General features: G+C 34.7%; 1 protein-coding gene across 1 annotated transcript in view; it reads left to right on the top strand.

Annotated features, from left to right (window-relative positions):
- The window catches only part of LOC113548960, a 36,008-nt gene extending 14,284 nt beyond the window's left edge, over positions 1–21,724 (top strand). Inside the window, exons 2-11 of the mRNA XM_026950074.1 lie at positions 6,643–8,256; positions 10,184–10,357; positions 11,057–11,234; positions 13,206–13,474; positions 14,296–14,423; positions 15,019–15,286; positions 15,424–15,640; positions 17,920–18,220; positions 18,768–18,980; positions 21,345–21,724. Coding sequence (XP_026805875.1) covers positions 6,643–8,256; positions 10,184–10,357; positions 11,057–11,234; positions 13,206–13,474; positions 14,296–14,423; positions 15,019–15,286; positions 15,424–15,640; positions 17,920–18,220; positions 18,768–18,980; positions 21,345–21,467 — 3,485 coding nt within the window. The 3' untranslated portion in view covers positions 21,468–21,724. The remainder of the gene's footprint in view (positions 1–6,642; positions 8,257–10,183; positions 10,358–11,056; positions 11,235–13,205; positions 13,475–14,295; positions 14,424–15,018; positions 15,287–15,423; positions 15,641–17,919; positions 18,221–18,767; positions 18,981–21,344) is intronic.
- The last annotated feature ends 118 nt before the right edge of the window (positions 21,725–21,842 follow it).

Raw genomic sequence — 21,842 nt, 5'->3', positions numbered from 1 at the left:
TTATTCACTTTTAACAAAAACAATTTAATTTATAAAATACTTCGATCACATTATCTAAATAGATATTTCAAATTTAAATAAAAATAGGATATTATACTTAACAAAAATATATTTTAATAATTTATCATAAAAACAAATAAAACTATTAACATTAATAAATTAGCACAGACTCTTAATTTATTTATTTAGTCTTAGAGATAATACAATAGTATTAATTTAAAGTACATGACTAGGAAACCGCTGTTATTATGTACCTTATTATATTTCCTTCTTAGGGTATATTTAACAATACAATTTTGAACAATTATACCATTTTGGTGACCGATTCGATTTAAAAAAATATATTTAAAAAAACATTAAATAATAATATACAACCTAACTTATAACCGGCCTAACCTAGCCAATAATACGTTCTACAAGTTTCCTAGTTTATACTGTGCACACCGTCGTCGTTACTCACTCCAGTGCAGCAGGTATAAAATTCCGTTATGTCTGCGGACATTTGGAAACGCGTTTAATTCGAAGCGCGCGCGTTGAATGATAATCGAAACCCGAGACTTTTCGACGTCTTTTTCGTGGACGGACACGTAACACGATTATCTGTACTTACACGAAATAAAATTTTTAAATCTGTTTACGTGAGTAAGCGTCTGAAGGTATTATTATATTGTACCATTACATATATATTATTATGATGTATTATATTATTTTCATGTTCGCTGCGGGGAAACCGTGTGGAACCGGTCCTCGACGCCTGGTGGTAATGATATTATATGAATACGTGTAACGATTAGCGTAGGTACTCGAGCACGCACACACACGCGCACATATAAGTACCTATCTTGTATGTAGTTAAATACTTACATTATATTTATAAGAAGTATAATATGATATGACAATATGGCAAGTACCTACCTATAAATGCACACGTTTAATAAATATTGTTATTAAAATATGTATATAAGTCAATAAAAAGATACATATTTTACAAAAAGATAAGCACACTAGTGGCGTATTTACCTATATATCATGTGAACGAATACATCTTAAAAGCTAATTTTTAAATATATTTTGTGCGTGGGATAAAAACGAATCAAGTTCGTTTATATATTAAATGTATTATTATATATTTATATAATATTAATATATATATGCACTTATAGTGGTTCGCCGCAGATACAGAGAATAACTGAATAGATTGACCAAGGTGTTACGAATACGACAAAAAATATACGAGAAAAACATCTCGATTGAAAATAGATAAATCATAGACGCACTGCAGGGAGTATAGAAGTATATAGAAGAGCACCAAGTAGATGTAAGTTAAAAGCGATAAGCCAGAACACTGAAATTGATATAATTAAATAAAAAATCGGAACCAGACGAAAGACGCAGCAGTCAAATTAGCGGTCAAGCAACCTGAAGACAGTCCAATCCGGGAGGGAGTATGCGGAAACATTTTTAATTAGTATAGTCATGCGGTAAAAAACTCGGGGAACACGTTTACCAGAAATTGCACGAAATCAAATTTCCCGCCCTGTAACGTTTAGAAAAAACGACTTGGCGCCTTTAAGCGCATGTAGGTATTATTATTTATTGTATACGACTTCCGCGATGTTTACCACCGGCCGTGAGTATTCTCGCGCGGTAGTCGCAGCGGCATTCTTCGCATGATATGTATGATAATAATATTATAATCTTCTTTTGTTTTCGTTCGAAATCGCGATCGTTTATCGTCGCACCTATACATAATATACTCGACCATCGCGATATTATATATTATAATAATTCGATGCCGTGTTATTATATATTATACGGCGCATTTTCGTATATACAGGTACAACACAAACCGACACGAATCGCCCCCGAGGGAGAAAAAAAATAATAATAATGATAATATAATAACGAGTGATGATGATGATGGTTTTGGAAACAGTTTTTTTTTTCCTGATCGCGGTCCCCGACATAACTGCGGGTCATCCGGCAACGTCGCATAGTTCAGTGTGTAACGGGTTAACGTAACGGTTCGGTAGGTATGCGAGGCCGCCGCCGCGGTCGTCATTGACGGGTTTTGGCTATACAGCAGTAATATCGTATTATATGTACGTATACGCGTGCGTCGGTCATCATCCGCCATCGTTTTCGTCGGTTTCGATATCGTCGAGATAAAACTGTCGGAGCTTTCGTGGATTATATCGATGAAAACTCTGGACATTATACTGTCTTCCGCGGCAGTGAACGGTCCGAGTTTGACGAAAAATCCGAAGACGGACACCGCAGAAAAGCGTTTTATACTTGAATTTTCCGGCCAAACTTACACGCGGATGTCACCATCAATTTGTATTGGATTATTACCTCTCGGGGGAGTCGTATTGTGCGTAAAGAATAATGCAGCGGTCGTGCGTAATGAATTGTGTTTCGACACACCCTCGTGCGAGATCAACTGCTCTCGACTGAGATAACGAACCGCAAACTATGTAATAGAAAAAAAATACTTAACGCACGTGCGGATCGATCGCCAGCGTCTAGAGCAAGACCGAAAATATACGATCGTCATCCCTTTTAGTTTCAATAATTATTATATCGTCAATATACGACCGCGGGATCTAATTATTCCGCCTGTAATTACTACGCGCACAATTTCGTTCGGAGCGTTTTGTATTGTGTTCGCGGCGAGAATAATATAATGTGATCACCACGATATTGCGATATGTATGATATGTATTTAACGTTATAATATAATTGCTTCGACTTAAAAAGAAAAAAAAACCCGAACCCGTACCTGTATTATACGACTACCTACATATTATTCAGAGGATACCAGTGCCGGCGCAGTGTCTATATTAGAATAATGATAATATTATTTTATAGTAATAAACTAATAAAGTAATAACAGTATATTATATAGCCATGACTGACGACCCGTACAACGCAGACAAAAAACGATTGTAATCGACTGCGCGACCGACGGCATATAATAATAGCACGACACCTGTGGTCGCGTTACATTTGATGAAAAAAAAAAAAACATTATTCTCATTATTATTAATATTTTTTAAACCAATAGTCTGTAGACAGACAGTTAGATTGTCAGTGGGTCAAAAATATGGGTCTATTTCGTTTACCACAAACACATTAGTGATACCACATAACGGGCTATATTGTTGTTGTCTTAGACGTATCAGTGTATCACGTATAGCAGTTGCGTGTTTATTGTATGCGTTTGTTCCCGTAGAGTTTCGCGAACAATTAGTTTTTTTTCTTTTCATCTAAAGTTTAGTACTTATAACTTTATAACTTATAAGTTATAACTATTATAGATATCGTCACGAGGGTTGAAGTCAGCTGTATTAAGAAAGTGAAGTTATCAACGGCAGTATTTAGGTACATACTTACTATTTTTGCTACTTACGAAATATATAATAATTACTGCATTACGCACCGAGTGTTGTAATTTTCCATTGGAAATTCGGCGTGTTCGAAATTTTTATAACGCCATATTATTATTATTCTTATAACGAATCGACAAAATCTAAAATTACTCGGCAATCTTCATTATTGCAATTATTCTTCACTCTGAAAGTAGCCGTTTGGTTTTTATTTTAATAGCACAGTTTCATGTTTTAACCTTAATAACTAAAGGTACGTAATTGCACGCACAAGTACACAATCATAACATACTTTTGTAGAGAAGTCATCTCAATAATTAGGAAAACAATGTTTCACATTTATTATCTATGTATTAGTTATTTATTCATGACTTATTTTTAAAAATTATTAAACACATTTTTAAAATAATTAAAATACCTACATTAATATCAATAAATAAAATAATGAATATAACATAAAGAACAGAAAAATCTTGTATTACCATTTTTATTCAATTAGTATCTTAATAATTTGTTATAACTTTATAAGCTTAGGTACTGTATTCTATTTTAATCCCGTAGTAACAAATTTCTTTCTTTTTCTGAGTATAAGCAGTTCATAATACACTAAAACTATGATAGTAATATAAATATATAATATATTAGGTGTATATTTTACACTGATAAAGTTATAAGTTTATAACTATTTTCTGGAAATAATATTATGTTTGTTTTGAAATAACTTTATTCATTTGAAATTTCTTCGGTATTCGCATAATTTATTCATTATAGTTATATTTTAAGCATAATGGTATTTTATGTATATAATAAATACTATATATAATACTAGAATAATACTTTTTTCAATAAAATAGATACAATTATATTTTTGTTATGTTAAATATGAAATTTACTTATAATGAAATCGAAAGAAAAATTTTAAAGTTATTAGAATTGTAAGTATTAATTTTATGATAGGTTTATTGATCTCTCGGCATTAAACATTACCTATAATTGGCTATTTACTGATTATTATATTATATATTATAGTAGATAATTTTAAACATTTCCGGAAAATTGATTTGTTTTCGTCGATTTGGTTTCCGTTGGAAAGATTTGATCACATTATAAATATAACTACTGAAGTATATGTATCTATAGTTTACCTACTTTTTGTTTTTCTACTTGTCAACATTTTCTCTGGTCAGTACCAACCAACTGTGTATCGCCTTAAACATTAGTATCACTTATTCCAATTTGCAATCGTCAAACACCTACACATTTTAAAAGTTTCATCTAATATAACATAATAATAATGTTGCTCGTGTGATGCATATATACATTATATAGTATATACTTTCCTAATTTCGCAGTGATTTATGCAGTTTTACCGCGGAACAGATTAGCGCAGTGTAAAATTGTTTTAATTTTCACCACTGTGTTCTTTATTTATAATATTAATTATAACATGCATTTCCCGAGTACAAGTGCAGCAAGAAAGCGTAAACCGAGTGATATATAAAAATATATTAATAATATTTACATTATAATAAAAGGCGTGCGCGGGCGCTCGCAATCGTAGATTTTAATATTGCTCGACTAAGAGAAAGTGAATTGTACACGCGCCTGCATACACAATACACATGGTATCATAGTATATAACATCACCCATTACGTGCTAATAGTTATATGCGTATTTAAACATCTAGATCCGGGATACGTAAGCATTGAACATACAATTATTTATACTTAGTGTATGGTCGTGTACGAAGTTTTTTTTTCAAATACCAACTACCCTATTGTAACGTAAATTATCAGGGCAATAATTTTTTGTTGAAAATTGAATTGACTAATTAATATTAGTTATATTTTTTATGCTAAAGAAACAAATTTATCTAACATTATTTACACAAACATTAATAACCTCAGAAATCGTGTGATCGACAATTTTCAGAAAAAAATAAGGTGATTCTGATTTGTAAAAATAAATTTTGAACACTACAATATAATCTTTAAATGGTAACAAACGAATTAAAATTTGAATTGACTCCTCATTAAAGGATATAAAAGGTCTTGCTTGGTGTATCGCGCTGTATATTAATACATTTATAATACATATATTATATTAAATGTAGTGATAAGAGGGGGTCTCTCTCCTAGTTGTTGCGTTAGAAGCTAGCGACAATGACGCTTATAGGTTGTGGTGACGTTGTCGTGTTCTGCATTGTGTGAAAGTTGTGTCGTTTGTAGGTGCTAAATTGTACGGGGGAAAAAGGTTTTAAGATAAAGAGAGTAAACACAGCGAATTGAGTCAGTGAAAGCGCTTTGAGACGCCCACTATACATATAACATACACGGTATGCAGGTCTGATTAATAATAATTTTCGTGTGGGTACGGTACACGTCATATCATATTTTATTGCGTAATAAAACGTTAAGTTGGATGTGATAGTCACTGAAAACGACGGCTGCATAATATTGTATTGTAACGACTGCAGCAGATTACGTATTCATATAACGACACTCAGGTGCACGAATGGACGACGCAATATTTACTATTGTCAGTTACTCGTCGTATATCATACTTTTTATACTACTAGTTCGGAATTAAAATGATCGTCGACCATCTTAGATTTATTATGCCTGCGAAATTTTTGTTTATGTTTCTCACTATAAGGTATATTATTTCACACATATTGTGTTAATCAAAACAAATTCCTATAATTTTATTTTGTTGAAGTTGTAACATTTTTGCTTACTCACCCCGTAAATGGTATTTACGTAGTGTAAAGTACGTTGATAAAGAAAACCATACTGAAAATAGCTGCCGATAAAGTGCCACGTATACTACAGGCTGTATGTATACCGTTATGATAATTAATTTGTTGAACTCCCCCAGAAATCGTTATAACATTCAGCAAGTGTTCTTATAGTTATCGCGGGATGGCCGTCTCGGTATGATATTTTCACGATTTAATAATATAGTTTGGATGATCGCATATTATTTTATCGTAAAAAGAAACGCGTAATTGTTTTTTGGGGGAGAAACACTAGTGACGTGAAATATACTACAATACGATTTCGCAGACTAATATCTCACTCAGTAAATCAATACTATGACGACGACGGCTCACGAAGAAAAAACATCGGAGTAAACGAAACGATAAAATCGTCCCCTCCCCGTCACCACAGTCATTTAGTACACTATTATTATTGTCCGTACAGTATTGATGACTCCATATTTATGTACAAATCGTACGTGTTTGTGTTTCAGGTGTGGCGTGCGGCGAAAACGACAGCGGACGTTCGGACGGAGTGGTGCGAGTGGTGCGCAGGCGGCACCTGGACGAGGCGACCAAGGCGGGCCACGAATCGAACGAGATAGACGACGACCACCGTGCGCGGGCCGACATGTCGCTGACGCGGGCCGAAGAATTCAAGTCGACCGCGGCGGCGTGCGGCGGCGCCGGGTGCGGTGAAATGTCGCAAACCGAGCGGGCCGCGCCGGCGGTGGTGCTCGACGGCGACGACTCTCAACTGATCGCGTCGTCTGCGGTCCATCCGTCGACGGCGGACGAACAGACGTCCGAGTCGCAATACTATTACGAGTACGTGGGACCGACAAAGATCGGTTCGGGGGAAGCCAAGAGGGCTTCGTCGCGTGGCAGATCACTCGTACCGACGGAGCCCGATACTGCAGCGCAACAGACGCAGCAGGGACGACAGCAGCAGCAGCAGCAGCAGCAGATGGATGTGACGGCGGCGACGGACCGTCAGCAGATCCGTAAGGCGGGTAACAGCGACATGGAAGACATACTGGACGGGTTCGTCAAGCTGCTGAACGGTCAGCCCGGCCAAGCCGGTTACCGGCAGCCCATCAAGACGCGCATCAACAACCGCGGACCTCCGCGCATATCGGACGCTTCGGTCGTAATGGAACCGCCGGCGTTCGTGCCGATGCCGCAACACCAGCACCAACACCAGCCACAGCAACAGCACCCGCACCAGCAACAGCTGCCGGCCCAGAACAAGCCCAAAGACCCGCCGCCGTATCCGTTTGACGTGCCGCAGCCCGTCCGGCCGCTGCCGCCGCAACCGCCCAATCTCGTCAAACCGTTCTTGACCGGCGTGCCGTTGCCCGAACAGTTGGTACCCACCGACGGCGGTGGCGACGACGACGAGCTGGGCCCGCCGTCTTTGCAGTACGAAGACGACGTGTCGCACCTGCCGACGGCGTCCAGACGACCGGTGCAGCACGTGCAGACGGTCAAACCGCAACAGGAGTACGACTTGTTCGCGGACGGCGGCCACCCGCACGGCGCCGGCGGTCACGGGCCTTCGACCGCTTTTAGACCGATCGAAAACGTGACAGAAAAATTCACGGTGGACGTGCCTTCGTCGCTGTCGCCACCGGCGGCCTCGGACAGACCGGCTGCGATTGCTGTCGCCGAGAAACCGACCACGACGGACAAACCGTGGTCGGCGATCGACATCAACGCGACCCGTGTGATCGGCCTCCAAGTGTCGAAAATCGTCGACCACTTGACCTCGCCGGTGGTTCCCGCTTCGCCGATCGGAGTGACCGATCACACCGCAGCCACCACCGCCGCCGCGGCGCCCACGACGACGACTACAACCGCTACTACCACTACCTCCGGCACCAGCAGCAGCAGCAACACCGCCGCGGAATCGGCGTCCACGACGACTGCCGCTCGACCGGAAACCACGTTGGCCGGCGAACACGTGACCGGCGTCGGTTCGGCTGTCGTTGTGCTGGAGCCGTCCACTTCGGAGGAACCGCATCGCGACGACACGCACAAACCCACCGACAACAAGCTTCCCCCCAGCAAGTCCACGCCGCCCGTCAAGAAGGCTCCGCAACAGTCGGGTAACTATCGCACAGCCCCCTTCTCACCCATGGTCCAGGATGTTCGGATTTTTTTCCAAACATACGGGCGAATAAAATAAGATTAGATAATATGACGGGTCCAGAACTAATTGTTATCGGTTTTATTACTTTGTTGTGTGTACTTGTGGTCAAGTATTGCGTTACATAATAATTCTTACAATCAAATAGGTACCAATAAAAAATAGTGTATTTGTGCAAGAACTTGACAAAATATTTAAATATTTGCAATTTTAAAACACATACTATGAATAACAATAATTGTAGATGCTGCCAGATAAATTGTTCCCCTCCCACCCGCGAGTGATAAAATCCACCATTGTAGATTAGAATGGGAAGATCGATTGATAAATGGACGGTTAGTTTATTTGTGTGGGAGCAATATGTGGGTTTTGTACGATTTCGCACATTCGAAAATCCTGACGATTGAGTCACTATTTATCATTTCGTTTAAAATCGAGACGCTCCCATAATACATAGTAATTACACATTGGTAACGCATATGATTTACGAACGAGTGCACTTTTAATTATATTACCAACAATTAATATAATATGATACTTCGGAGTGGCACTATACCGTGGACGCTGGTTTTATTGATTTTTGTACTTGTAAGAATTGCATATTGTAATAGTGTGCTTTTGTTTATAAGTGTTGAGCCTTGGCGTGGAAATATTAATTTGTTATTTTTGATTTATTATTGATCATTGTTATTATTAAAAAAATAAGCATATTAAATTAGTCTTTTTTTATACTTTTCACGAGCAGATAGATGTTATAAATTTAAATTGTTAAAAACTAATGGGTCAAAAATATTGAGCTCGTGTAATATCTTCTATACATTCGGTTATTATACGTAAGACATACATTTTTGATGATATTTGTATTTTTTATTCCCCAAAAAATATAATTCTATTTTGGCCATATGTTATAGAAATTATAAAATTATTAGTATTCTAAACTATTTTAGTTTTCAATAAAACAAAAATGTAAATTTTTATAATTTCGAACTTTTAAGCATATTAGGAAGATGACTAATAATATTAACATAGACGCTATTATAGGTACTATTAGGTAGTATTACACACTAAAGGCACGTTATTTTGTTATATTTTTGTAGGTATAATTGGTAGGTAACGCTATTATATTATAATTAATATCATATTATACAAATCGTTTAACAATTAGTAATATTATATTTTTACTGAATTACATATTTACATCCGGTATAATTGTATGTGACATATATGACTAATTATATATTATAAGATGTATTATATTACTTATTATAGAGTATATATAAAACAATTAAGGTAACATCTTATAGAGTATAACAATTTGTTACCGTGACAAGGTAAATTATACACATTTTGACATAGATATATATTATTATTCGCATCTCATTTGGTAATATCGTTGTTTTCTTATCATTTGTAATAAATAGTAGGATAATATTTTTTTTTCAATTCATAAAATGGGGTGCCATATGCGTTAGCCTATACACTATCATACACTTTGCGAAGCAGCAATAATTCATATTATGTTATTCAAAAAATCAATTTTTCGTTTAACTAAAATACCATATAGGTAGGTTAACTCTTCACGACTCTCAATAATTTTTTCAACAATATGAAATAAATATTAATATTTATGAAATTCTTGATATTATATTCAAGGTTATCATTGACACATAACATGTTTAAATATTATGATAATTAAGTAATTATATCGTTAATAAAGTGACTATAAAAACTATACAATTTATGTGTACGTAATTTATTTGATTTAGTCAATGAACAGATATACAGTTTTTGTAATTTAGTACAATTTTACGTAAAACGTATTATATGTATAACTGTATTATATAATTTACACCGTCGGCTATAATCATAAATTAATGTTTTTGCAGAAGGATTCCCGTATTACTCACGCCCGGGGATCGTGCTGGACGATCCAGAATTCAAACCCCACATCGGAGGCCAGAGACGTCCTATTCAAGTGCAGGTACCCAGTAAAGGTGACGTTTTCGACATAATGGTGTCCGCCATACAAGGGCCGGGTGACAAGCCAGCACTGCTCAGTCGTAAGCTCATATTAGTATATTATTATAATGAAACTAGTGAAACTATACTACCACTCATCGAGACAGTCAAATATTTCCGGAACTGTACATTTTATGCACTAGCTATTAGCCCGGTTTCATAATCAATTATTAAATATTTAATGAATCAATACGGGGCCAATGGTTTCTTAAACATTATTAAGTGGCTCATGATTAGTCTATTAAATTTATCAGTTTTATGCAACCTGACATAAAACTCACAAAATTATACGAAGTATAGAAAAGTGTGCATAGATATTATAATGTAAAACAAATATTGTCATAACTTTATTATATTTACAAAGCAGTAACAAATAATGCGCGTGAAAGCACTCAATTAACACAACTCAAGTGATTGTGTATTTGTGTATCACTATTATTTATTAAGCATATAGATACATCATGACGTTCAATAACAGCGCGCCAGATTTATCATATCGAGATACTAAAATATCAGAGTTAGTCATCGTTTCGATCAACATTTATCTATTACTTTAACATATAAAACTCGTCTGATTTATATGCTCCGTATTGTGTGATTTATTGAATTTTAATATATTTTTTCGACAATTTAGTTGATACCTAGCGCAATCAGTTCTTGCAATATATTTTGTAGATTTAGTCAAAAGAAAGTCTTTACTACTATTATTTAAATTTATATGTTTCTCGGATTTTTTTTAGCTGACGAAATATCCCCGTCGGGCGTCGGAAAAGGAGAAGTGTCCGTGATAACGTCGGCAGAACCGAACCAGCAGTTCGTATCCATCGACGGCAAACGCACGTACATCAACTTGTTCGGTTCAGCGGAACCAACTGCGGTGGCGCCTCAGTCCATAAAGCCGACCAGCGCTGCTTCCGGGTGAGTGTAATAATTAGTAATTACTATATTATATTCATAGTATATTGTTCTTAATTACATTTTTTACACCATCATTGAGTTTACTAAATAACCACATAGCACACTGCCGCTGCAGAGTAAAATTCTGTACTTTCTCTAAATTCTGACATTATGCATTTGCATACATTTTATTCAAAATGTAAATAAAATAAATATGAATCAAAACATATTTGTTTCATGATGTAGGTTTGTGTATTTGTTACTGCTTGGTTATCCCGAAAACCTTAAAACCTGTAAGTTATTTTCCCGTTGGTTTTTGTTTTGGTTAAGTTTAGGAAAAATTAGTCATATACATACTTAATGCACTATAAAATTATTCCATTCCTAAATTGAATATTTTAAATTAAAAAACTACTTACTTTTTTCATTTGTAAATATTAAAAAATTAATTAGAAAATAATTAAAAATTATTTTTTTTTTAACTTTTTCAAGTGCATATATTATTCAAGTTTTTTAGCACATCAACCACCGAATCCCGATGACCTGGTTATTATTAAATGATTTATACGTGGGTATACTAGCCGCTGGTAAACAGGCTGTAAAATGAATATTTTCATTACTTCTAGATTAAACGCATCAACCTTATAACGGAATGTGAGTTATTGAGTAATTAGTAAATTAGTAATAACTGTATGTAGGTAAATCATACATAATACACTTGTTATTATGTACGTAGACCACAATTATAAATAGATAAACGTGTTAAGTTATCATAGTTATCAAGTTGGTAACGCGCATGCGGACAAATGTAATGATTGTTTTTAATTTATTTCCTGGTATAATGATAGTCGGGATACTTTCTCTCAAGATGGTCTGAAAATAATTTCCAAGGTCTTTAAAAAGTATTCCGATCTAAACTTGTAGTCTACTGTACCAAATATCTCATAGCGTTGGCGCGATAAAATATTATAATAATATTTAGTTATTATTAACGATATATCAAATATATAATATAATATATTCTATAATTGTGTTTTTATACTATCTACAGACGTAAATAGGGCAGAGAAGGGGCCTTAACGATGATTTATTGAATTCGGTTCATAATTATATCTTACAAAGTTAAAAACAACTCATTATTTTATGAATTTAAATTGTTACTATAAATTACAATGTACGCTACAATATATTATTTGTATCCATTAAATTGATATATATAAATACATGGATTATGGACACATGGAAAAACTTCAAATATCTGTCATTCATCTTTAATGCTTCATTTTTGTTGTACGTCAATGTGATTCATCATAATTTTATCGAGTATATATTTATAATTTAACTACAAAATTACTTAAATTCACATTTTAAAATTAAATAGGGTCACGTAGTTCGAAACATACCAATAATATAGTATGTCATTATAAATAGCGTATAATCTAATTTATATATTATCGAATATGCAATTATAATTAGGGTTCGGAACTTTATGCATTTAAAATCAATTATATATGCACATAAATTAACTGATAAAAAGAATTTGCGTAATGGACAAAATTTATAGTTTAATATTTGCATTATAAAAGAAATTTAAATATAATATAATTAAGGACTCATTATTAACAAAATATATGACAAAAACATTATTACACTAAACCAAAATAATATAAATATTAATAGTAGTGAAAAAAAAAATCTTGGTTTCTCATTTTGTCAAAAGATATTATAATTAGGTCAAAATTATTTTTATATAACTTAACCTTATAGGAGTTTAGTTATTATATCAAGTCGTAGGTATTCAAGTTTTCTGGTGAAACCTGTGCTTTATTTTTTTTCCGCAGAAAATGTGATTGATGTTCTTAAACATATCAAAATCAAAATTTTTGTTGAATATTTTTCAAACTCCAAACAATCATCTTATTTTCCATTTTTATTATGACTTATAATATTCGGAATTATATCTTAATGTGTGTTATCTTGTGTTCCATTCAGATCATTTTCGGTCAGTCAAGTGCTACAGCCACACGGCGCGTCCAGTCCGCAGGGATCAGCACCGCCGTCGCCGCCAAGCGGTGGCAAACCGTCAGCGCCAGCCTGGAAACGGCCTACACATCCGCCAGTGAGGATCGACACTTGCATCGTGGGCGACGATACGACGTGCGATGCGGCGCAGCATGAGAGGTGCCGCACCGAGCTTGGCGTGTCCTCGTGCCTCTGCAGGCCCGGATACAGCAGACGAAAGCACCGGGACCCGTGTCACAGTGAGTATTTAATGTTGTTTTTTCAATACTCAATTAAATTATTATCTATTTATAGGTACGATCAGATTTTATAAATTTCATCGATGTAACGTAATATTATAATACTCATATCTGCGAAACGAGTCCGTACGACAACATTTTTGATTTATAAACACTATAATATATAGAGTAATATATAATATAATAGATCAAAAGATCTGACGATGTCACTCTGTAAAATGTTGCAGTATAAAATACATATATGTCGGTGTGTGTGTGTGTGTGTATTATAATAATAAAAATGGACGGTAACCGTATGATTCGTTTAAAATGAGATTGTCCCTTTTTTAAGCTTCATGTCTGTTTGATCTGACACATTCTGAATACGACGCTTTTTCTATTCTTTTTTAAAAAATAGTCCCATTTAAATCGCGTTAACCCTATAAAATATACGCCTAAAAGAAAAAACGTGTGCACAAACAATTAAAAAAACGTTTTTACATTTTTATATTGACAGTGATTTTAACCTGAGACATTTCGTATTGCACAGTGTATAATAATAAACGAATCCGTACGATCATCAACAATTCTAATAATATACTTTGTCTAACAGAAATCGGGCTCTTATCTCCAAAATATCTTTAAAATCAAAAATTACCAAATATTTTTTAGATTTTTTATAAAAGCTAAACCAACATTTTTTATTCCAAATTTTTCTTCATAAAAATAATATGGCCACTGCACGTTCATATGATTAAAAAAACCTGTTATGTATACCTGTTTTAATAATGCCATTATTGTTGTATTTGTGAATACCTACTTTTATTCAAAATTTTTTTCAGGAATCGTATCCATCGTTTTTTCGCTACGCGTTGATCGGTTATATGACAATAAGATCACGTGGACGGAAAAGTATAAGGATTCCGAGACCCAAGAATACCAACAACTTGAACATGAAGCAGTTAGAGCGGTAAGGATGTAGACGCTTGTTGCGTTATATTATATGTATTTCATATTTTTAGTTTTAGTTTTTAGAAAAATGATTGCCTAATACCGACAATTGTAGAATAGATAGTATTTTTCATTGTTGTTCGGTTAAGTATATACCATATCGGCGTATCGTAAGTAGTTTTCTAAGACAATCGTAAAGTTTCTAGTTTATGATCTATTAAAGGATTAGCAGTGGCGTGATGCGTGTCAATAATAAACACCGATTAAAAATAAATAATAATAGATTATTGTCCATTCTGCGGAGGAAACTGAAAATTGATTTATGTCTTTCAATATTTTTCTCGGTTTTTTAGTTTTTTCCTTTATACAAATGGTTTCCAATATTATTAGTTACACCCCGAAATCTCAATTTCGGCACTAGTACACTATATATTATTAATAAAATATATTAATTATAGGTAGTATAATTTATTTTGTTCATTAAAGTTGATATTTAAAAAAAAAAAGTCACCTCAATCAGAAATTTCCTGACACGTTTTATACTCGCGTAATATACTAATATCTACTTGACAAGTAACAAGTAATAACATAAGTGTTATACGTTTATCTCGCAGATCGATTCGGCGTTTTCGATGACACCGTTTTCGGATACGTTTGTCGGCGTCAAGATCAACAACGTGTACATGTCCAAGACGACACCTGGCATGCCGGTCATGGTTAATGCTACGGTACAGTTGACGGAGAACGCAGAACACTTGCGGTCGTCTGTCAAGCAAGACGTGCAAAAACAACTGACGGGCGCGTTGCAGAGGCGCAACAACAACGTGGGCACCAGCGGCCTGTGGGTGGATTCGCCGGCCGGCGCAATATCTCAACTTCATGGTATAACGCCATCATTATTTACTATTATTTAAAAATATATATGTACTTACTGTAATATGCAGTAAACCTAGCTACCTTGTATAAAAACGTCATGTGTGTTGGACTGTATGACATTTTTCTATTTGATTTGTTAACAGATCTTGACGAGTGTAACAGCCCGGAACTGAACGACTGCCATCCGTTGGGCAAATGCACGAACGTGTTCGGCACGTTCCAATGCGCGTGCCCAGACGGTTACAGGGACCCATGGATTGGAAATGCTCAGCGCAGTGGTCGGACTTGCGAAACTTGCGACCCGGGCCAGTGTAACCTCCGGGGAGAATGCTTCTTCCAGGCAGGACAGCCGGTGTGCAAGTAAGTACCTACCATTACAATCACAATTTCGCAATCGACGAAATTATGTTTTACACCAATTGCCTAAAAATAGTATTATTATAAAATATTATAATAGTATAATAAGACTAAACAGATACTGTCTAAGTCCTCCGAATATTTTGTACTTCTTACATATCCCCGTGGCCTTGTCATCCCTAAAACGTAAATTGCAAATGTGAAAAATTTCAGCGCTACTATTTCTTGCAATAGAAATAAAAATACTATAAACAAATAATGTTATACGAATGATCGTCGTCAACACAATCAATTAATTACGAAATTTGATCATTTTTGCGGGGAATGACATTTTTATACATTTTATCTTTACCCCCTTCCCAAAATAAAAAATAAAATAAAATTATAATTTTGTATGTATTATAAGCACATTTCAATATAACCATTGTATGATATGTATATAATAATCTATGCAAATATATAAATGTATAATATGCATTGATTCAGAGAATAAATAATCGCATGGTACATGATAATACAAAGGTTTACATTATACAACGTTTTTGATATGGTTTCGTCGTTCGTTAATACAACATTATAAAATATATCTGCAGTGCAATAATTTTAATTTTGAAGTTATATACTATATTATATATATATTTTTAAATAATTCTATACAATAGTAGTGTTAATGTTAAATAAGTACATAAATGTAGTCGTGATAGATATTAGGATACGGTACCCAAAACCTCCCCACCGTAATTATATAATGCCACAGTAACACAACAATACGATGGGTACTTATTGTTCTTGTACAAATTTGGTTCGCGTGCAGCAGCGTCATTTAAAATAGGTAATACGCACCACTCGGAAGTCGGAACTACCGTTTTACACGGTTGTAGATCATAAAAAGTGATAAGGCGGCAAGGAACAGGACGAAATCGTCGGCGAATCGCCGTCACGACAGTAAAATGCGAGATTGCGGTAGGAACGCAAAAATTTGTAGGTCAGTGTGCACTAGACGTCGTTATAATCATGGTCGATGATGTATAATAATATACATAAACATTATATGATTCTGTTCACATGAAAACCGCACGCCGACGTCAATTATAGACGCCCACGTTTATCCATAGGTATATTACATCCTTACGATGGCCGGTTAGTTGCTCGAGTGCACAATGTATGTGTATGGTTAACGGTACATCGAATATATTACTATGTCGTATTAATAATTTGTTTGTATCAATATACTTATACATTTTTTTAGCTACTTTAAATTAATAACTACATAATAGTATTATATTATTTGCTTGAAGAAAATACGTTGTTTTAAAATTGTTTTCATTGAACATCTCGGTGTGATATAGATTTTTTCATAACTACTCTGAATTCAATACAATTATACTAAAAATAATATCGATGACAATCTGCGAACAAAGACACGTGTGACGTGCAGGACTAAATACTATTGTACAATATATAATGTATACGTGTTGATAAATATATATTATAAGGCAAGTCTAAAAAACGATTTGTTCGCAATTTCATGGGTGTCTAGAATACGCAGATAGAATGTAAAGAAATGTTTTAAATAATTTTATTGCTATAGATTTTACTGCGTATTTTACTACACTACACAATTGCAGCGCGCAAGCATACACACCTAGCTTTTATGGTACATGTAGAAGTAGTTTTCGTTTAATTTCATTCCGTTTAAAATATAGGCAGAGTTTAGAAATTTTAATTAAACAGACCACGACGTTAATTTCTTTCAAAACTCAAGTCCAATTATATCACTGTTCCTATCAGCATTAAAACTTGTTAAAAAACAACATTGTAACTGCAGGGGAGCCATTTAGAGTATCGCAGGGTATACTTTGGTGGCCCTAATTTTTCCTGTACTATATCAATCCTGCCTCAATTTTGCTGTGTTGATATAGTTAAAATATACACTACAGTAATTATTGAAAACTATGAAGGCCTCGAAAACCGTTATTTTTGAAAAAACTACATTGTAATGCAATGTTTGGGTGAAGGAGTAAGTTTCGAAACTTCACATCCACGATTAGGAGTATTGCCGAAACGATAAACGCATACAAAAACGTAAAAAGGTCACATTATTTTTTCTTATATTGTCCACGGTCGCTCATTGACGGTTTTATGAAAATTAAACTATTTTTTAATTGTTTTTAAAGTGTAGGCTGGTTATAAGACCGAAAGCGAATGGCAATGGTCGAGATTTATTATTATTATTGTTTTTTTTTTTTATCTATATCATTAATGTTTGTCTTCCGTCGCAGGTGTTCGGGATCGTTTTACGGATCGCAGTGCGAGATCGACGGCGAAGTACTGAGCGTGGCAGTCGGCTCTTCCATTGCCGCCATATCCATCATCGTGCTGACGCTGGTGTGTCTGTGCGCGTGGAGCCGCCGCTGGAACAAGGAGCAGAAAGTCGGCTCGCCCGTGTTCGGGTACATGCCGACCGGCGGCAGCACTGTGAAAACGCCCGTGATCGGCGGCCCGCCGTACCAGGTATCCATCGAGGACCGCATGAGATGGGCCCAAATCGCCGACGCCATGGCGCACGCCAACCACTATGCCGTAAGTATTATATAATACAGTACAACCATAATATAATGCCTCTGCCCACATTATCCGTCGGTAATCATTTTTGTCAATATTGGTATTTTCGTACAGTTATTCTAATGCACTTCAGCCAATATGTGTGCGATCAAATTAAAAAATATGAAAAAGTCATAGCTCATACATCATTAACGTCCCAACCACGATTATAATAAATAATAAGGGCACTCGTTGGAGATTTATACGACGGTAATGGTCGTGGTCAAATAATATCCATATTATATTATACAGCGACGTGTTTAGTGATCTAAATGTATATTGAATTCGGGTGAAAATCTTTTTTGTCGAACATAGCGTATGGTAAGACGAAAACCGTTCGGTCGCAATGTATCGTCGTGTATCATCGGCGATAGAAAACCGGATATTATGATTACAGACGATTGTTGCGTACGATAGATTATTACGTCTTATGGCGCGCGCAAAATGAATTCCGACTGCGTTCCCTATTCCTTCCAATAATAACAATTCTCGTGTCCGCGTACATAATCCGTCAATTGGTTTTTAGCCCGAACCGGTAAACGGCACCATGCGGTCGAACATGTTCGGGTACGCGGGCGCACCGATGCCGCTGCCCAGGCTTCGGCCGCCGGGCACGAGCACGATTTCGCATGCATTTCGCACGCCGGAGTCGAGCACCAGCGAAGAAGAGGACCGGACCGATCTGCTGGGCCGCAGCTTTCAGACCTCGTCCAGACCGAAGAGCCGATCTTCCTTGGCCGTGAGTATAATAAGTACATTAATATATTTTACGCCCGACACGTGCAAATAAATATACAACGTACTATGATAATGCATTCGTGATCATCTAAAGAGGAGTAGTGCTTTAATCGGTCGCGGGGACTCGGGGGACTAGAGATGGAATTGTTTTTTCTATAGCAAAGCCGTACAAGGGAACGGATTTCGCGTATAATGCTATACCTAGCTTAAATTATAACCACGTTATAACATTTAAACTATTATTATAATTGTGACCATTCAGTTATCTACCAAAAATATGACGGACGGGACCATAACGTAGGTCGTGGGACCCGACCTTCTGGGGATAAAGTCACCGAACCACGAACTGAAACTCAAAAATTCGTGGTTTTATTTTAGTATAATATATACTATTTTAGCATAATGTTGAGGAAATATTAATAATAGTAATAAAATAAAATTACTTATAACAAAATAATCAGTTGGTAAATCTAATTTTGTTTATTTAAAAACTAACAAAATAAAAAACAAATTATAAATTATTTTTTTGTGTTTCAAAAAATGTAAATTCAGTCTTGGTACACGCTCTGCAGTTCATAAGGCTTAACATTAACATTCTTGGTAGGGAAGTAGTTTAAATCTCCTCTCTCACCAAAATATAGCTTTTTTTCTGTCTTATGAGCAGGTGGTTATTTTGAAAGTAAACCCATTTTTTTGAAACGTTAGCTTTTTGAAAAATTCAAAATATACGTGGTACATAATATTCGTGGATGCAAACCATATGAGAGTTTTGATAAGTTTATCAGACTGAGACAACGAATAATGAAATTAGTGAAATTGTTGAAGTTGTTTAGGGTATCTTATTCAGCAAAATACATTTATTTGTAAACCGTCTAGAATAATTTCCAGTTTTCACAACAAATCGAGAAATAACCAAGTGTACCTACACAGTACACACAAATACACAATTATAATATTATAAAATAGTTTTTTCGATTGCAGTCTTCACTGTACCTATAAACGTATAAAAAACCGATGACAAATTTACAACCATATGTCTATATGCAACATTACCTCGTTGCGTTCTAGTTCTTCGCGAAGTATTGTTTGTTTGCTTTTCATAAACGTTTGCTTATAATAAAGTCATGTGAAAAAAAACTCTTATTCAACGAAATCGTTTTAAAAAATATTTATTCTCAAAGTATTTTATTCGCAAAAAAATCAATAAATTCGTTAATTTAATTAACGTAGTTTAATTAAGTATAGCTACCTGTTTTAAAAAATTAAAAAAATATATTTCAATTGACGTGAAAAAATCGACTAGTCATCGGTATAATGACATTGGGCATATTTTCTACGTTAAAATTAATTAAAGCATAATGGTATAACCGCATATACACTGATTTTTTTTCTTTAAATATTTTAATAACTATTGACGGTTATTAGGAACTGACTGTTATTCGTCAGATCGGCGGTAGAACACTGTTATTATTTGTATTTCATAACTGTATAATAAATAAAACGGTAACCTGTCCGATATGTGCACATAATATAATATCTAACGTCTTAAATATAGAAATAGCCTTATCGATTCCATGCAGATGAATCTCCTAAAAGATCTTAACGTCATAAATGATATTTTTATATAGGTACAATCTGTATTAAATACTAAAATATGTGCTAGCCTATTTATTTTCGTGTCATTGGTATTATTTTAGAAGCCTACACCCATACTCTCTCAAGTCTGTGTGATAGATCTTAAAACCTTTACCAGATTTACTGTCAGGATTTAAAAGATCCGCTGTCCATGAACTACGGTTTATATATAAATATATATACGCGTAAATAAAGTCAGAAGAAAAAACATTTATGAAAAAAAATGTTTTAGTTGTTTAAAAAAAGCTTACTACTTATTAATAGTAACATCAAACAAAATGGAATACATTAAAATCGGATTATATTACTATTGATAATAACCTCCAACTTCTTTTCCTATATTAAATTAGTGCATGTATACTTACGAGTAGTTCATATAATTGGTGAAACATGCATACAGTCATTTTACAATCTACAATATGAAAATACCGACTAAGAAAATAATAGTAAATCTAATAAAATCATAGGTATTATACCAACGACTTGTTGATAACGACTAACTTATAAATACTTTATTGTAATTATTTAATGTATAATATAGTTTTAATCTATTTTATTTTTTTTATACTAAATAAATAAAAAACATTCTTCAAACGTAGTATATTTTGTCCTTTATTTTTTCCCCGAACTTTTTACCCAAAGTCTTTTATTTGTTCAACGATCGCCATAGATAATTTTTATATTATTTTTTTTTTACTAATTGTTTTTTTTATCGTTTTTTTCCATACAGAATCAGAGCGGAATTTACTACGACGTGGATTACGAACAACAGCAGGGCGAAATGACGTTCTCGCCCGGTTGCATTCCGCTGAGCACGTACACCATTGGCAGCCGCTCAAACTACTACCGATGATGACGATGACGAAAACCTTACGATACAGTATAGATGATGAATATCGCACGTGTACTGTATATGTGTTATTATTATTATTATCATCGTTTAAGCGACACAGACTGAGAACACAAAACGCGTTTACACGTACCCCAATAAAATAATAATTATATATACCTACACTGTTATTGCTGTACACCCTACACACACACACACACACACACATATATATAATATTATATATATATATGCCATTGATGAAAAAAACCAAACATGTAATGATAATTTATATTAATTATAAATATATTTTTATGTTAAATTTGTATACATGTATTAGTATAAAAATAAGCGTCCGAGCCGTATATTATTATAAAATAATTATGACTTATGTTTTTA

This window comes from Rhopalosiphum maidis, chromosome 4 (assembly GCF_003676215.2).
Source record: "Rhopalosiphum maidis isolate BTI-1 chromosome 4, ASM367621v3, whole genome shotgun sequence".
Lineage (NCBI taxonomy): Eukaryota > Metazoa > Arthropoda > Insecta > Hemiptera > Aphididae > Rhopalosiphum > Rhopalosiphum maidis.
This window is presented reverse-complemented; position numbering and strand designations above follow the sequence as displayed.